This window comes from Myotis daubentonii, chromosome 4, assembly GCF_963259705.1.
Source record: "Myotis daubentonii chromosome 4, mMyoDau2.1, whole genome shotgun sequence".
NCBI classification, from domain to species: domain Eukaryota; kingdom Metazoa; phylum Chordata; class Mammalia; order Chiroptera; family Vespertilionidae; genus Myotis; species Myotis daubentonii.
This window is the reverse complement of record NC_081843.1, coordinates 23434503-23453363: the sequence shown is the minus strand read 5'-3', so window position 1 is coordinate 23453363 and position 18861 is coordinate 23434503. Positions and strand designations below refer to the sequence as shown.

General features: G+C 45.0%; 2 protein-coding genes across 3 annotated transcripts in view; both read left to right on the top strand.

Annotated features, from left to right (window-relative positions):
* Window positions 1-3907, top strand: part of LOC132233100 (mitochondrial import receptor subunit TOM6 homolog) — a 32475-nt gene extending 28568 nt beyond the window's left edge. The window contains exon 2 of the mRNA XM_059693205.1: window positions 2177-3907. Coding sequence (XP_059549188.1) covers window positions 3350-3571 — 222 coding nt within the window. The 5' untranslated portion in view covers window positions 2177-3349 and the 3' untranslated portion in view covers window positions 3572-3907. The remainder of the gene's footprint in view (window positions 1-2176) is intronic.
* The window catches only part of CPPED1 (calcineurin like phosphoesterase domain containing 1), a 112226-nt gene that overhangs the window by 53939 nt on the left and 39426 nt on the right, over window positions 1-18861 (top strand). The gene's annotated exons all lie outside the window — the stretch shown is intronic.

The window sequence follows — 18861 nt, the reverse complement described above, 5'->3', positions numbered from 1 at the left end:
TGTATTATACGTCTTCATGCCTCCGTGAGACAGCTGCTGTCATGGTGAAGATCTCACACTTCATACTCTTCTGTTCTTCCACAGGGCCTGGCACCTGCCATTCGCTCTGCTGAGAATTCTCTCCCCACTAATCCCCTCCTTCCCCAATATCATCATGACCTCTCAGGAAGCTTTCCTGACCACAGATATGTATTCTCAATCTCTCTCTCTACCTCCCCCCCCCCCCTCACTACACCACACCCTGGCTCAAAACCCTTGACATGAAGGAGAGAATTTCAAGTGCTCCTTCTTCATAACACTAATAATACATTATAATTTTACATTTCTTTGTGAGCCCTTTTTATTGTCCTCATGAGAGCAAGGACTAGACCTAATGAAAGTTATATTCATGGTTTGTATTCTTTCATAATGTATTTGGCTTGATGTATTTGCAGGTTTAGACAAAAAGTAGCTTAAATAAAGTGGAGCTTATTTTTCTTTCATGGTAACAAGGCTCCTCCATCTTTAAGAGAAGAAGGAAGGTTGGGAGGCAATACCAGTGACATCTGACCCCCTTTTCAAGATAGCAGAAGTTTCCTGGGACTTCCCTGAGCCAGTTTCTGCTAGTGTCACTGTTAGCTAGAAAGGAGTCTGGGGAACTGTGTGTGTAGCATTTCCAGCCTCTATACTGGAGGTGGGAAAGGGAGGAAATGGGAGTGGGGCTGGCCCACCAGTAGGTCTCTGGCCCACCACTGTTCCTCCAGCGTGTACTGAACAAGTACTTTGGTCTCCGTAGACAATACCAAAAAGGAGGAAAAGCTCACCTGCTTTGATTATTTGTTCATTCCTTCCTTCCTTCTCTGGTTTGAGCCAGGTTCTCTGCTAGTCATTCTACACATACACACACTTGCCTGTTCTCATGGCAGTCCTGGCAGTTTAGACATTATACTTATTTGGGGATAAGAAACAGAATCGCAGGGAGAGGAAATGACTTGCCTAAGGTTGTGTAGCTATGTTAAGGGGCAGAACCAGGACTCGGACCCAAACCCCCTCCCTCTGTAGCCCTCCTGCATTCCCTGATGCGTCACTGCCTCCCGCATTGGACGTGTTTCTGCCAGGGACAGTAATTTTAGCCTGCCAGAATTTAGCTTCTCCCTTAAACATGTTGGCAAAAACAGTTTGCTAATAATATTGCAACTGTATTTGGGCTCTAATAAGGTGACATTCGTTTTGTGAGCGGGGTTATAATTTTTAGTCCATGGCCCTGTATGTAGGCTACTTAATAAGCATTTACCCAGCAGTTAGGCCATACTCTAAGCACTCTAAATATTTGCATAATCTCTTTCTGTTTAAGTAGGTAGAGTACTTTGCCAGGAGCTTTTGCCATGTATTATTCCTGACAATCCCAGCATTCATTCTTATTTGAGAATAAATGAAACAGTGATCATCTATATTCAGTTATACATTTATACAGCAGCTTACAGTTATACATTTGTGAACTAAAATATTCAGAGAGATTTTATTTCTGTACCGTGGTTGTTGTTGTTTTTTAAAAAATAATATGTGTGGCTTTCTGTGAATATAAAAGTAATAGATGCTTAATTGAAAAAAAATTGGGAAGAAGAATGAGAAAAATCATTCAGTTCTGTACCACCCAGAGGTAATAACTAGTGACATTTTGGGCATATTTCCTTTCTAATCTTTAAAAAAAATTTTTTTGCATAGCTGAGTTCATAAATTATTTATAGTTCTGTGTCCTGCAATTCTTCATGTAACATAAACAAGCCTCCTTGTTATTACAAGGATCGTTGTGAATGGCTGCATGGCGTCCCTTTATTAAAAACACACCACCCTTCTAATTGTGAAATGCTCACTAAAAGAGAACAATGACATCGCACCTGAAGTGAAAATAGTTCCAGTGTTATTTTATAGACATTAAGATAGAAACATTTTTTTTCTTTGGAAACATATCTTGGTGGATATGCTTCCGCATCAGCCTCTTACTATTAAGACGACTTCGTAAATGTTTTGTGCGCTTGCGTACCACGCTATCTATCCTCCCCTCTCTACCAAGCTCTCCTTTACCCCGGCATTGCCTTTTCTCTTTCTAAATGTCCATCATCTTTCTCACTCTATGGTTCCCCATGATTGATCCCTGATTCCCTGGCTCTTCTATGTCTTGATTCCTCCTGGCCAGCAAGCACTAGGGTGCTGACGTCAAGTCCAGATTTGTCAGGACAACAGTGCAAAGACACGTCTCCTACTCAGCCATCCTCATTCCTCCTCTCCTCTTCCCAACCCTTCTGATCAGATGGCCTCCAAATAGAGCGACTCACAAACTGCTGATCCCAGAAGCTGCAGAGAACCACGCTGAGGGCTACTCCAGTTCTGAGTAACTGCAGCATGTTTTGGGGAAGGGATTTCTGTAATTTCTTCTGTGGCTGGGGCTGATCCTAAAGTTAGTATGGAGAAAATATTCTTTGTTGTATTTCTTTTATTTCTGTGGTTCAAGACCTGGAAAATAATGTATTCTACTCTGTGATGTGATATATGCTACAAATATCAGAATTTATTAGAGGAGAGATTAAAAAATTTTTAGATAAGGATATTTCATATATTTCCTTCAAAAGACATCATTCCCTTCTATGTTGAATGTGTAATTTAAGGAGTGACTTTTTAGCAATCTGCTACATTTTATTTGCAGAGTGTATTCCAACTCTACATTATGACAAAGAGTTAAGAACTGGTACCTTGCCTGGCCAGTATGGCACAGTGGTTGAGTGTCGACCCATGCACCAAGAAGTCACTGGTTAGATTCCTGGTAAGGACACATTCCAGGATTGCAGGCTTGATCTCCAGTAGGGAGCGTTCAGGAGGTAGCTGATTGATATTTCTATCTCTCCCTCTCCCTTCCGCTCTCTCTAAAAAATAAATCAATAAAATATTTTTTAAATAGCACTGGTACCTTGTGTTCTCCTTCCAGTGCCAAGCCCTTGCCTTTGACCTTCCACTTTCTTTCTCTGAACCTATATTAACCTGCGTATGATGGCATCACTATTGTCACACAGCCTAAAGTGCGTCTGGAGTTTGCAGATGGCTATTCCCAACACAGCAATAGTGGCTGCATTATAGACACTTCAGCCTAAGGATTTCTCTGCCGACAACTCAGATGTCCATTACAGAAAGCCTGCCAGTCTTCCCCTGGCTTTGTGCATGGGAGTTCCATCCTCAAGCCCCGTTCTAACAAACACTGACAGGAACTTCAGGATGCTTTCCTGTTTTGCTCTGCAATGCCTTGTTGTGTGGGGATGCCAGGCTTTTTCAAGAGGCTGGTCTTTGGTCAGGCCTTGCGGAGCATAGAGGTGCTGCTATGGCTTTCAGTGGGGTCGGTGTGAGTGCTGGCGGCTGCGCAAAGGAAGCTCCCGAAATTCTGGACAACGTGGGAGATTGGCTCTGGGGCATCTACCGCTTCGCAGACAGGAATGATTTCCGGAGGAACTTGATTCTCAATTTGGGACTTTTCACTGCAGGAGTTTGGCTGGCCAGGAATTTGAGTGACATTGACTTAATGGCACCTCAGCCAGGGGTGTAGCCAGTTAGACACATGGAACCTGAGATGTACTTGAACCTCCAAACACAGCCTCCAATCTGTGACCATCACCAGACTTTCCCTGATAGCAGCTGAAGTTTGATTCACATGGCTCCCTTCCCTTCCCTGCCTGCTTCCCTTCGCCGAGTCTACTCAGAATTCATTCTCTGGTCAGCAGTCAGGCTTCAGCTAAAGTGTTGTCCTCTGAGTTGTAAAGTTCTGTATATAATTCCTAAGTTTTGGTAGAGAGTGATCTTTGCTCTTTTCTTGAGGAATAACCTGATGGTATTTTGACAATGATCTGAAATAAAGACTGCACACAAAGACAAAAAAAAAAAAGAGGCTGGTCTTGAAAAGAGAATGATGTGACTCCCAACCAGCCCTACATGCCTCTCCTGCTCTGTGGAGGAGGCTGTGGACATCAGGCTGTGGGTGCCAGAGGGTGGTTTGATGGTGACCGTAGATTAGTCTGCAGCTGCCTTTACTGAACACGAGCACAACTTTGAATGGCACATTCCTTTATTCCTGCCTTTAACTCCACATCTGGCTCTCCATAGAAAAAGAGAGCATGCCATCTGTTATTGATGGACATGTTATGGTGTGAACCTTGAATTGCTAACATTTCTAAGGGAAGAATAATCCAAATTCTGATTATCTTAGCAGGTCCTCTATGTGCATCAAATAAATTATTATTGACAAGCATCATTCTTATGGTCATGATAACTTTTCCTTGGTAGAACAAGATGCTAGTGATTTTTTATTTTAAAAAATAACCAGATCCTTTAGTCTTGCAAGTATGTGTCATGTCCCCTGACACTGAGAGGATGAATACCAGGAAGACAGAAAATTACTCATGTGTTCCCTCCATCTGGCCCCTTCTGCTGTTCCATATCTGGCCACCACCCTAGTGACCTGAAGCCCCGTCCTTGCCCTCCAGTGTTTCTTTTCTTCTCACGGCTTAGGAGGCCCCTCTGGCCTCTACAGCCTCACGCGAATATATAATTCTTTGGTAAATCAAGGGTAAGCCCTTAGACCAGCCGTGGGCAAACTACGGCCCGCGGGCCAGATCCGGCCCCTTTGAAATGAATAAAACTAAAAAAAGAGAGACCGTACCCTTTTATGTAATGATGTTTACTTTGAATTTATATTAGTTCACACAAACACTCCATCCATGCTTTTGTTCCGGCCCTCCGGTCCAGTTTAAGAACCCATTGTGGCCCTCGAGTCAAAAAGTTTGCCCACCCCTGCCTTCGACCATCTGCTAACTTTTCATTCTTTAAAAATAGTGTGGTCAATATGAACACTGCAGCCAGAGATAATTTGAATCCTCAGTCCTGAACATGCCCATTGCTATTTAAAACCCTTTAGGGACTGCTCTCAGGATTCAGACACGTTCCCATGGTGGGCCACAGGCTCTCCTGGATCTGGCCGGCCTGCTGAGGCCTTTCACTCCGGCCTCTAACCATACTGGCTGCTTTTCAGTTCCTCAGGGGCTGTATCCCTTTCACATACTGTTCTCACACATACTGTTCCTCTTGCTAGAAACTGTTCCCTCCAGCTCCTCTCCCTTCTCTTCCCTGTCCTCCTGCTCCTCCAGATGTTTATCTTACTCGCAAGACTTGGCTCACATGTGGACAGCAAAGTGATTTTTTAAAATTACAAAAATTATTGTGTAATCATTTATATAGGTTATGGAATTGCTATTTTGTACTAAACAAAAATAATATGATTTCAAGTTTTGCTTTTTTGATTTAGTTCTTAATTTTTGTCAGCATTATATATGCAAGCAGATTAATGAGTCACATAGTTATACACAGAATGTGGAGAAGCAGCAGTTTACAGCTCCTCACCTGCCCTTTGCTCACTTCCCGTTGGCCACCACTTTCAACGATTTTAGCTAATTTTGTTGATCATCACCTACATAGTTTTAAATAGTGTGCTCATGTTGCTACTTCTGAATCTGCTTATTATTTCTTGGGTTTGCATCTTTGTTAAAGCTTAATTTGGATTATATAGGTATTAATATTTATAATAGTTTATATATACTTTATTTTAAGCATTGTTCACAACTGAGCTCTGTAATATGTCATGATTATTTTTCCTGGAAATTTTATTTGCCTTTTGAAAATAAAAGGTCTCACTTTTTATTTATTTATTTATTTAAACTAGAGACCTGGTGCACAAAAATTTGTGCACTCGGGGGGGGGGGGAGGGGAGTCCCTCAGCCTGGCCTGTGCCCTCTCGCAGTCTGGGACCCCTCCGGAGATAACGACCTGCTGGCTTAGGCCTGCTCCCGGGTGGCAGAGGGCAGGCCCAATCCCTAGGTACAGCCCCTGGTCGGGCTCAGAGCAGGGCCAATTGGGGAGTTGGAGCGCCGCCCCCTGTCATGCACAGAGCAGGGCGGATCGGGAGGTTGCGATGCCACCCTCAGTCATGCTCAGGGTAGGGCCGATTGGGGGGTTGGGGCACCGTCCCCTGCCACACTCAAGGCAGGGTCGATGGGGAGGTTGCGGCCCCACCCCCTGTCATGCACAGAGCAGGGCCAATCAGGGGGTTGGGGCACTACCCCCTGTCACTCACAGAGCATGGCCTATCAGGGAGGTTGGGGCGCTGCCCCCTGTCATGCACAGAGCAGGGCCAATCAGGGGGTTGGGGTGCTGCCCCCTGTCACGCACAGAGCAGGGCCTGTGGGGTGGGGGTTGGTGCACCGCCCTCTATCACCCACAGAGCAGGGCCGATCAGGGGGTTGGGGTGCCGCCACTCTCACACTCAGGGCAGGGCCGATGGGGCGGTTATGGCTCTACCCCGTCACACACAGAGCAGGGCCCGTGGCGGGGGGGTCGGGGGGGGGGGGTTGGGGCGCCGCACCCTGTCACACACAGAGCCGCAGGGCGATCAGGGGGTTTGTGCGCTGCCCCATGTCACACTGATCCCGGTGCCAGGAGGCCTCACGGCTCCGCTGATCCCGGTGCTGGGAGGTATATTACCCTTTTACTATATAGGATAGAGGCCTGGTGCATGGGTGGGGCTGGCTGATTTGGCCTGAAGGGTGTCCTGGATCAGGGTGGGAGTCCCCACTGGGGTGCCTGGCCAGTGTGGGTGAGGGGATGATGGCTGTTTGCAGCTGGTCACACACCCTTCAGGGTGGGGATCCCCACTGGGGTGCCTGGCCAGTCTGGGTGAGGGGCTGAGGGCTGTTTTCAGGCTGGCAGGTGACGGAAGCTCCCAACCGCTCCTTTTTTTCTTTTTCTTTTTTTATTCTGGGCCAGCTTTAGCCTTGAGGCTTGGCTCCAGCTCTTAGGCCTCCGCTGCTGAAAGTGGTTTCTGGCCTTTGTTTACAATGTTGCGATCCTGCTGGCTGAAGCCCGGTGGACTAAAGCGGGTTTCTGGGGTTTTGTTTAGCTTCTATATTTGTTACATAGTTGCTTAGAGTTGCAGGTCAGAGGCCTGCAGCGGCAGGTGGGGAACGTTGGAGTCCTCCATCACTGAAGCAAGCAAGCCTCATGTTAGTTTCAAGCTGCCTGGCTGCCGGCCGCCATCTTGGCTGGCAGTTAATTTGCATACTGCCCTGATTAGCCAATGGGAAGGGTAGCAGTTGTATGCTAATTACCATGTTTCTCTTTTATTAGATAGGATATATTTTATTGATTTTTTACAGAGAGGAAAGGAGAAGGATAGAGAGTTAGAAACATCGATGAGAGAGAAACATCGATCAGCTGCCTCCTGCACACCCCCTACTGGGGATGTGCCCGCAGCCAAGGTACATGCCCTTGACCGGAATTGAACCTGGGACCCTTCAATCTGCAGGCTGATGCTCTATCTACTGAGCCAAACCGGTTAGGGCAAAAGGTCTCACTTTTTAAAATGTACTAATTCAACCTTACTTTTTAAAATGTACTAATTCCAAAGGCATAAGTGCATAAATTTCCTGTCAATAAATTTAAAAATATTAGGCATTCAATCAGTGTCAGCTTCTTGAAGAAATTTCTCCTAAGGCCCTGACTGGTTACTCTCTAAGCCTGCTAACACCATCACCTGGGGACTTCTTCCCCATTCTAGGGACTGATTTCCCCTTTCTCTCATGTTGGACCCCAATTCCCTTCCTTTTCAGATGCATCTCATCCTCCGGTAGCTTCTGGGGAAGAATTTACATTTGAGAATATCGTCATTTGACCCTGACATTAAATTGAATGTTTGGTAATTTGAGTATAGAATGTTAGGTAAGGAGTAATTTTTCTCCAGAATTTTGTAAGGTTTGCTTCCTTGCTTTTGCTTGTTAAGTAGGGTTTTAAGATGCTCGGTTTCATTCTGATCCTTGATCCTTTTATAAGAATGGAAGCCTGTAGTATCTTACGTTTTTATCCAGGGTTCTGAAATAACACTGATGAACCATGGTGTGAATCTGCTTAATCCACTTAATAAAGTCATGGCCATCAAGTGTTTTTGAATGATTTCATTGGTGATTCTCCCCTGTGAGTTTTTCTGTATTTTCTGTTATTCATATTCTCCAGATACTGGGCTTCCTATACTGATCTTCAACTATTATCTCCTTTTTTCCATTTCCTTGCTTATCCTACTTTCTGAGATATTTCCACAAGTTTGTCTTTAAGCTTCTACTGGATTTTCATTTCTTCTACCATAGTTTTAATTTCCAAGAACTTTTTTTGGTCATTAATCTTTTTAAAAGTAGCATCCTGTAATTGTTTGATGAGTGCAGTATCTTCTTTCTCTGAGAATATTAATGATACTTTTCCCCCTTCTCCCCCAATGGTCTCTGTCTTCTCCCGTTTTGATTATTTTGGCGTGGCTTTTGTATTGGACTTTCCTCAGGCATCTAATGATCCTCGATTAGCTGCTCCAGCTTGAGTGCAGTGAAGAAAGAATGCAGCACCGAAAAGCTGATTGGATGCTGCGTGGGGGTCTTGCACCATAGTAGTGAGGCTCCCCTGCTCCCCAGTGTCTTCAGGCCATTTTGGTTCTCAGATGCCCCAGAGGAGACTCTTCCTGCCTGTGGCTGGAGGGCTCTGCCTGGCCGCTCTCATTGGGGGCGCGCTAGGATCCAAACAGAAAAACAAGGCGGTGTTCACAAAATCAGGGTAAAGCCTTTCATCTTAATCCTCCTGTCTTCTCTATGGTACCTCGCCCCTAACTCTACCTGCTGGGTCTCTCAGAATCCCCCGTTTACTTGTTACAAAAACCGAAACCGCCTTCTGCCAAAGTGAGGAGGACAGTGGTCCAGCTTCGTGGAATTTCATGCCATCTCTCTGTTTTAGGTCTCTTTTACCCCCATTTCCAAGGTTACCTGTCACCACAAATTCCCAGGCCTTTAGGGCATCTGTGATACAAAGCAGATATTTAAAAATTCATTTTCTTCACTTTTTTTAAATTGAGGTTTAATATAAAGTAAAATGCAAGTAATCTGAAGTGAAGAGCTTGATGTAAATCCACCCTTAACCACCACTTGGATCAAGATACACCAGAGGGCTCCCCCCCTGCCTCTTCTGCGTCAGTAACCTTCATGCACTGTCAGTTGGGTCTGCCTCTTCTTTAATTTCATAAAAATGAGTCTTACAGTAGGTACTCTTCAGGCTTCTTTTCCTGTGCATACTGTCTGACAGTCATCCATGTTGTTGCATGCAGCAGCAATAACCTCTACACCCTTTTGGTTTGGGACTAGGAGGCAGGCTGGAATGTCTAATCCTGAATTGGAAGTCAGGTCGTGTTCCCCAAAGAGTCAGTGGTGTGTGTTGACCCTACCCATCACCTAGGTTCCCTCCGGGCCTCCTTCCTTTGCAGAGAAGGCGACAGGCAGGGCAGGGATGGAAATGAGGAGTCCCGGACACCTTTTCTGCTCACAGTGGTGACGACTATGTTGGCAGCCGAGATGACAGGCACTCTCAGTGCCCGGGATGTTCTTCATTATTGTTACAGTCATCTAATGATCATGTCACAACTTATCTACTCATTCACTAGTGGTGGATTTCTGGGTCATTTCTATGTTGGGACTATGAATAAAGTTGCTGTGACATTCATATCATGTATTTTAGCCGAGCTGCACACTCATTTCTTTAGTTACGGACCTGGGAGTGGGATTGCTGGGTTGTTGGGAAGATGTAGATTTAACTTTGGGAAATACTTCCAAAGAGTTTTCAAAAGTGGTTGTACCAAGCCAGTCACTTACTGACTTTCTCGCTGCTAGCTGAATATTTAACTTTCTAGGTTGGCTAAGCCCATTCTCACTTGCCCGTCTGTTTCCTGGTTTTCATATTTCTGTGGTTTTCTCCTTTCCTGTCATCTTGTCCTTGAGAGTTCACTATCTTTGTAGTAAGATTTATGGAAGGAACAGAGCTAAGAGCTTTCAATACACCATTTTTAATTGGAAGCCTCTATTATGACTTTAAGGTGGCTTTTAGCTCTGTCTCACCAAACATTCTTACCCTGTGTTTTCTCTGAGTCACTTCTGCTTAATGGTTTTATAAAAACAAGATTTTATTGCTCTCAGCCTTTCACAGCTATCCATTGTTTTCTACATTCTGTATTGTCAACAAAATGACAAGACAATTCTGATCTAAGTCAGAAATGATACAGAACGCAGACTGAAGGTATAGTTTGTGGAATTCTTTCCCTTAATTTTCTTTCCCCGAGTTTGCAAAACCCTCAGTATACTATGACATGTAGGATTTTCAAGCTGATCAAATGATGTTCAGGTCTAGGCATATGTGACTATCCCAGCACTTAACCTTGTTATATCCCAAGTGTGTGTCCCGGTGTCCCCTCACTCCTGGGACCCCTATATCCTTTTGGTTTGGGACTAGGAGGCAGGCTGGAATGTCTAATCCTGAATTGGAAGTCAGGTCGTGTTCCCCAAAGAGTCAGTGGTGTGTGTTGACCCTACCCATCACCTAGGTTCCCTCTGGGCCTCCTTCCTTTGCAGAGAAGGCGACAGGCAGGGCAGGGATGGCAATGAGGAGTCCCAGACACCTTTTCTGCTCACAGTGGTGACGACTATGTTGGCAGCCAAGATGACAGGCACTCTCAGCGCCCAGGATGCTCTGAGCTCCCAGACTCTGCACAACCCATCTGTTTACCATTCGGGCCCTTCCCTGGAGAGCTGACTCTTTGTCCTCTATTCAATCCCTCTTTGTCTATCTTTTCTGCATCACAGAACCAGCAAGATCAGTGCACTTCATTCCATGTGGATTTTACTCATTAGAATAATACTGCGGTGAGGAAGGGCCCCGGTCACCTGGTCAGCCAACCTGGTAGCATGTTGTAACACAATAACAGGCTTGTCAGGATGCACTAGTGCAGGTGCTTAGCACATGGTAAGGACTCCATGAGTGACAGCTGCCAGCACATTTATTCTTCCTATGTAATGGGCTTCTGAGTAACTCAGGAGGGTTATTTGCTTCATTTGGTCAAACTCCAGCGGTGACCTTGGATCACATCACTCTTTCTTTGGGATCTCAAAAATATAATCAACCTGCAAACTCTTCATTTTTATCTCCTCTGCTTCTTCATGTATTAGAGATATATTATCCTAAAGCCACGAATGTTGTATGTTTTACTTCTATTGATGTAACAAATAATGTTTCTAAGTATGGATAACCACAAGATTATGCCTTTACTGACCCTCTAGTCAGATGCATTTAATATACATATTGCTTTACATTATATTTCTCTCCAGTATATTAAATTCCCTTATGATCATTGTGACCTACGGGTATAAATAATGGTTAGGTTCCTATGCATTTTTGAAAGGATAATAGGTTACAAAATTGGGCAGCAGTAATAAATCTCAAATTTTTGCTGGGCAAACAAACGCTGCAGCTGGCAAGAGAAGCTTGATGGTACCTCTTAGGTGGTTGAATCAGAGCATTCGTCTGTGTAGTGGAGTAACTAGTTGTTGTGAGTTAGCCTGAGATCTAACAACCAGGTAAACTGTTTCTGTGACAAACCCTGGTTGCATTCCTAGCAGCCCATTTATGAATAAACTCTTGCACACAATAATCTGTAAAATAAACACCACTCTGAGAGGTTAAAAAAATTTATAATTGTAGTGTTTCTTTTCTTTTAATACTTCTAGATGCTCTAAGGGGATAATTTACAAAGCAATAAACCTTTTCAAGTTAATAAATCCATATTACAATGTTCTTAAGTGCAGAATTATGATGAATGTAGAAATTCTAAAGCCTTATATTTATTTGAGGACTTGACATTACTCTGTCAGAATGGAATGCTTTAAAAAGTGGCTTTGATATCCAGAATTTCCCCTGCAATTTCAGTGACCCCTGAAACCTGTGGCAGACAATTTGGTCAAATAATTTTGCTGCTTTTTATTCCCTATTACCACTAGCTGGAATGCCTGTCTGAATAATTAATTTGGCTGCATTTCAACAAGTTTAGAACTCCCCTATATTCGACACACAATTGGTTGTACTTACTGTACCTTGTAAACCCAGGGTCAGGTTGAAGCCTGTGAGGGTTACTTGCTCTTTATGGTCACTTAGGCTCTGGTTCACTGACCGGAGCTGTGAGAGCATCTCTGGCATAAGCCTTGTGTACACACTCTAAGCTTCATGGGGAAGGACAGTGTCCTTGTTCATCACACTCTCCTGGCACCTCGCCCATACACATGGCATTGTCACCAGATGAGGACTGAGCCCAGAGCGGGTCTGCCTAGGGCCAGTGGTAGTGTGTGGGTTCTTGACTTCATACAGGAAAGGTTTCCCAGTACGAGTCCAGGTGAATTTGAGAGCACATTTATTAGAGCTCGGGACAGTGGAATGAAGTACGGCCTCGGGCAGAAGTAACAGGAGGGAGCCTAGGCAGTGCTCTGCTTTGCCTTCCTAGAAACACTGTAGGGGAGAAGTGAGCCAACGTGGGCTGCTGTCAGCTCACTGGGAAGTCAGAGACCCTCTGTGACCCCACTGACCAGCCAGTTCCCAGGCTGTCCTCCTCCATGGCTTTGTGCCGCTTGGCTCTGAGGCCTCACTCCCGGGATGCGCTGCTGCTGCCTGTCTCCTGGTTGCATGTCTCATGGGGACCCTTAGAGTTACAGTGGTTCTCAACCTTCCTAATGCCGCGACCCTTTAATACAGTTCCTCATGTTGTGGTGACCCCCACCCATAAAATTATTTTCGTTGCTACTTCATAACTGTAATTTTGCTACTGTTATGAATCGTAATGTAAATATCTGATATGCAGGATGTATTTAGGCGACCCCTGTGAAAGGGTCGTTCGACCCCCAACCTCTGGGGAGAAGGAAAGTTTAAAAGTTCATGCCCGAGAACAGGCATGGGTGTGTTCTAGAGTGAGCCTGTGCTGGCATCATTTGTCTTGAGGGGGGCAAGAATCTTAGGGGAGGGTGTCAGCAGAATATTCATCAGCTTTCCAGGTGTGTTTTAAAATGCTAATGCATCAAAATGACTTCACATTGACTTCCTGCAGGAAAGATTTCACAATACGAGTTGTGATTTAGGGGAGTTTTGGATTATTCTCTGGTCTGTTTTACTGTTATCTTAGGTCTGTCTGGCTCTAATCGGGTTTTCTTATTTGTTTCTCTGACTTCATCCATCCTTTGGGTTGGCCGGCACAAATGGCACTAATTGGGTCTCTGTTATCTATTTCTCCAGTTATCTATCTAACCAGTGTTATTTAAGCTGTTCAGGAAGGAGAGGTATAAACCTCTCAAGTGTCCTTGATTGGGGAAGATAAGGTCTTATGATTCATTAGCTGGCTGTTAGTTGGTTAAATTGTTTGGCCTTGTTTACTTATCTTACTTCAGTTAGTTTCCCCTTTCTGCTACCTGAGGAATTGTCCTGGCTTCTTACTATCCTGCCTCAGCATCATTGGTGGGTTTTGTTTTTTTCCCTATTAGTTGAAAATAGATATAGCAAATTCACTAAGACTGCTCAATGCCTGGAGAAACTGAGGCAGCCCACAGTTAAGAATGAAATGGTGTCATGGTGACAGGACTGCTGACACAATGAAATAATGTGTGAAATGCTAACCTTGGTGCCCTGGCAGAGAGAAACACTTCCTAGTGATAGTGAGGGGCATGCTTATAATTGACTAGAGGCCCGGTGCACAACATTTGTGCACTTTGGGGCTGGGGGGGTCCCTCAACCCAGCCTGCGCCCTCTCGAAGTTGATGATAAGTAAATGCACAGCCCTCTTTGTGCTCTTGCAAAATGGAAGGGGCATCTCCACTGGCACACAAGCCATTCTGTTTCAGGAGCAGTCAAGAAACATGCATGTTTTGCATTGGGTTAGGTTTTCTGACGCTATCTTCTGCATAATATGCCAAACACCCTCTCTCCATTGCACCACCAGAGGGATGAGGTGAGGATAGCTGGGAGCACATATAGGAAGGAGAGATTAAGTATATGTAACTTTGAATTGTGGTTGAGAGAGGTGAGCTGTGTGACAGGCTGGTGTCGCTGAAATAGCTCGTGCTGGTGGCTGTGGGGGACGGGTTGAGGGGCCAGTCAGAGGTTAGTGCAGTCCTGCAGGCAGTAAGCTGTACCGGGGAGAAGAAACGTGGGCCTGCAGTTCTGCGATGCCATAGAGGTGGGTAAAGGGGAGTTAAAGAGCATCAGCTCTCCTGGGGAAAGACACAAATACTGTAGACAGCTCTCGGGGTTAAGATTTCAACGTATGAATTGTCGGGGGAGGATGGGTTCAGTCCAAAACAGGCAGATGCTACTACCCATGTAGTTTGCAATAAGCCGCAAGTTGTACCTGTAATTGCCTAAAGATGGGCCACAGCTAAGTTAGGGAAAGAGACTTTAAAAGACAAGAGGAGTGGTGGTGGTGGTGGTGGTGATGGTGGTGGTGGAGGAGGAGGTGGTGGTGGTGGTGGTGGTGGTGGTGGTGGTGGTGGTGGTGATGGTGGTGGAGGAGGTGGTGATGATGGTGGTGGTGGTGGTGGAGGAGGAGGTGGTGGTGGTGGTGATGGTGGTGGTGGTGGTGGTGGTGGTGGTGGTGGTGGTGATGGTGGTGGTGATGGTGGTGGAGGAGGTGGTGATGATGGTGGTGGTGGTGGTGGAGGAGGAGGTGGTGGTGGTGGTGGTGGTGATGGTGGTGGAGGAGGTGGTGATGATGGTGGTGGTGGTGGTGGAGGAGGAGGTGGTGGTGGTGGTGGTGGTGGTGGTGGTGGTGGTGGTGGTGGTGTTGTGTATGGAGAAGCTGCTGAACCTTCTGCTTTTGTCCGAAGGTCTGGAGTGAGGAGGAAGGGTCCTGAGGCCGCCCAGCTGATAGCCCACTATGAAACCAGGGAAGGAGGAATAGACATGGGTGTTCTGTGTGTATTCTAATGTCTTCATGTTGATTTCTGCACTTAGCCGATCCCAAATTAGACCAAATCCACACACACCTACTGAGCATCGTCATTGCACCAAGAAAATCCTGCTGGAGGCTGACTGCTCTGCCAGGTGATGGGTTGCTGCACAGCCTGGTGATGGATTGGGGGGCCGTGGTGAAGCCAGTCCCTGTGATATCCTGACAGAAGGAAGCCTGCGAGCTGGGGCAGGCCCAGAAGGCTGTGCCATGTGAAAGGATCTGACAAAGTACAGCAGCAATTGTTAGGACAGGCAATTCTAATGCATCTCGGACTGTTATCCGCCTCCCCTTCACTGCCTCAGCTGGAGAAATCGTTGGGTTTGCAAGTAACTGCTCAGAGTGAGCTTAGGCGTGGGCCATATTGATTTTGTTGTTCTTTAAGCTGCTAAATGTATTGACCCTGGAAGTCCACTCTGCATCCCCCTGAATGAGCAGCTCATTACACACCCTGACTGTGTCTCTCTTACTGAGGCTGTCCCACTATTTATTTAATTTAAATTTTCCCGACAGTGGTTGAATGTATCCGCATCAATTCTCGTTAGAGCTCTTGTGCCTTCAGGGACTAGGAAACAGAGAACTCTTATTTTCTTTAAGCAACATTCTTCCTTGTCCAGTTGCTACAGAGAACATTGATCTTGTTTAAAAAAGAAGAAAAACTTCTTACTAAAACAGTAAATAGAGTCACAATACTTAAAATCTATTCGCAGTATCTGTTGTTTAGACAACCTCCATAGGAAAGAGAAAATATTTTGCAGGTCGTGCAGTGGGTGGTTTTCAACCGCAGTTTGCTGGTGGGAATTTGCCCTCGCTGAGTATTGCGGCGGGGCGGGGACGGTTAAGAGGAAAGGAAACCCATGGGTTCGCTGTTCATTTCTTGTTCCATGTTGCATTCTCCACTACCCCCAAAGGGGAAAACAAAATGTGTATTATCAGATTTTTGTGAGTGGCAGGGGAGCACTGCATCTCTGTGGTTTTGCCTGCCCCTCTGGCGGTTGAGATAGGCTTTACATGAGGCAGAGTGGCTATTTTCCCTTCAGAAGATGGAGCCCTGAGCTGGGGGAAGTGGTGGTAGCCTGGACACCATGTTCCTGGGAATGAAGTTGCCACCCGGGTTCTCAATAAACAATAAAATCCTAAGGAAAGCTGCATGGCCAAGAGTTCGTCTCATCCTTCCAGGCTTTCCCCATTGCTTCTGGAATACGATGGCAGTATTTCATGAAGAGCCATCCCAGGTTCGCTCTGGTGTCTTCTTTTAATCTATGCCCCCAAGAATTTAAATGAGCCAGACAGTGGGATTTTATTCCAGTAACAGCATATACTTTTGTTTAATCAGGTTGAGCTGCAACCTGTATGAAATCAGAAACGCATGTTACTATCAAAGGTATGGAAGAGAAGAGGTTCCTAGTTGAAACACCAGTCCCTGGGAAAGAGGGCTGAGCGCAAGAAAGCAACACCTTATTGAGAAAAGCTTACTGGCGACTGAGGCCAGCTACACCCGGTCTGATTTCAGGTGCAGTTAGAACACTCAGAGAAGCTGACCTTCCTGTGTCTAAGGGCAAAGGATTCCTTCTCCGAGGGAATAGAGCCTGGTCTGGGGTGCCATCCCCTGAGGAGGAAGACGATGCCACATGCCAAACCAAGACCAAATTCCCTGAAGCCATGGGCTGTGCAGAGACATCCAGGCTCTTGTCTGGGCTTGGCTGGGATTATATAAGGTCATCCAGTTTTGTTCAGTTCTAACACTGGTCTGATAACAACATATGGGTGTGTGTGTGCGTACAGTGTGGTGTGTGTGTGTGATTAACATTCATGTAGTTAGTTATATGTCTTTAATTTTTAAGGTAAAATCCAATTTTGTATATGGGTAAGCAGTTGGTAAATCAGTTTGCTCCCCGCCTTACCACCCGCCAGAGGCCAGTTTTCCTCCCAGAGACATCTACCAGGTTCTTGTGTATCTTTCCCAGATACATTTATAAGTATATTTGCATATTTTTTCCTTATATTTTATTTTCATAATATTGTTTGTTTACATTTTTGATAGAGACCAACTTTCAAAAATTACAAAAGAATATAAATGTAGAAAATGTTTCCTTCTAACCCTAGAAGCAGCACATAGAACCAGCTTTTTAAGGCATCCTATCAAAGATGGTGTGTGCACATATTCTGTGTAGTTCTCCTTTTTTTTTTTTTTTTTTCACATGAAAGGTGGGTCGTAAACTATGCACAATGCACAACCAGACTTCGTTTTTATTGTGCTTAAGAAGTTGCTTTTTTTTTTTTAAAAAAAAACAAAAAACAAATTGAAGGGAAGACCCTCCACCAGCAAAAAGATTATCACTCACTTTATTACGGTACTAGCTTTATTGCAATGGTCTGGACCAAACCTTCAGCATCTCTGAGGTATGCCTATATTGATCTTGCTTTTTTCCCTTAGTATAGATAGTATTCCTCCTCCTTTTTTTGTGGCTACATAGCATTTCATTGATTGGCTAGACCATAATTTATTTACCCAGGCTTCTATCCGTGTTCACTTAGGTTATCTATTATGATATGCTTCAACACTGGGGTGGGGTGAAGCAAGTGAGGTGTCCAGGGAACATAATTTAAGGAGGCACCCACTCTCAGGGTCGTGCAAATGCCAGGCCAGCGCTTACACAAACCTGAGAGTGAGGTTCTTAAATTTTCCACTTCCCTTATCATACTCCCTAGCCCTGCTCTGCTCTTAAAAATTGGCTGCAATAAAAATTGTTATTTGTACTTTTTTCCCACACATTATTCTTGGGAAAAATTCCAGATGTTAAAACATGGGGATCAAAGTGTATGTGGGTTTTTAAATTTGAATGAAGGAAACCTTTTATACTCCAGTCAACACTATAAAAGACTGCCTGTTTCCCCATACCCTGACCAACAAATTGTATTAGCGACACTTTTAGATTGTTGCCAGTGGATGGGTAACACATCAAGAAATACGTGGCCAAGCTAACTGTTTAATAGTCTTGCACCTCAATGTAGGAACTCGTGGAATTGCCTGCAGTGCCCTCTCTCTTCCCCATGGCGGTCACTCTGCATCTGCTCTTGGCTCTGACCAGGAGGTGGTGTATGTATCCATTTCCCTTCATCGCTGAGGACACCAACTTTGGAGTCAGGCTGGGTTAACTCAGGTGGAACTTGAATCTAGATTTCACAAATAAAAATACAGGAACACAAATACTGTATACTAATATTAAAATATCCATTTGAAATTCCATACAACTGGACATCTTATATTTTATCTGGCAGCCCTACCTGGGTTAAAATCCAGTGAGCATCTTATAAACTCTGTGACCTTGAATGAAGGCATCACCTGTGCCTTAGTTTCCCCATTTGTGTTATTAATTCTGCATCGGTTCTTATAGGAGTGAGTGAGGCCATCTGTGTGAGGTGCTTCGCTCAGTGCCAAGAACACAGTCCGCAGTCTGCAATGTGCGCTTTTTGGTACTCTGGCTGCAACTCTGCACTGCCCCGCCTCCCGGTGCCAGATCTGCCGGGAGCCGGTCCATCCTTGCTGTTTCAAAGGACCTGGCATATATGGCATACTGTTCTTAAAATGTTTGCTCACCTTCTTGGCACTATGTGTTTTAACCAAGGTCTCCTCTCTGAGAAAGGTTGTTTCCCCAAGTAGGGATTTTCCCCTGAAGTTAGGGAGGGAATAAAACCCCTCAACTAAGTGCCAGGCGGGTAATTAATCACTTTAACTACGAACAATCATGCTTAAGCTACATAATCTTTACTCCCTGGAATGGAGATAAGAAACGCCCTAACCTTTGTAATAGAGATTGATAGGATTGAATGAACTGGTATAAATACAGATGTAACAAGACAGCAAGACACAGGGCTTGGAAGACAGGACCAAGAGAGACAGAGCCTAGGCACAGAACCTACACAGAACGTTCTCTAGAGACAGAAGAACT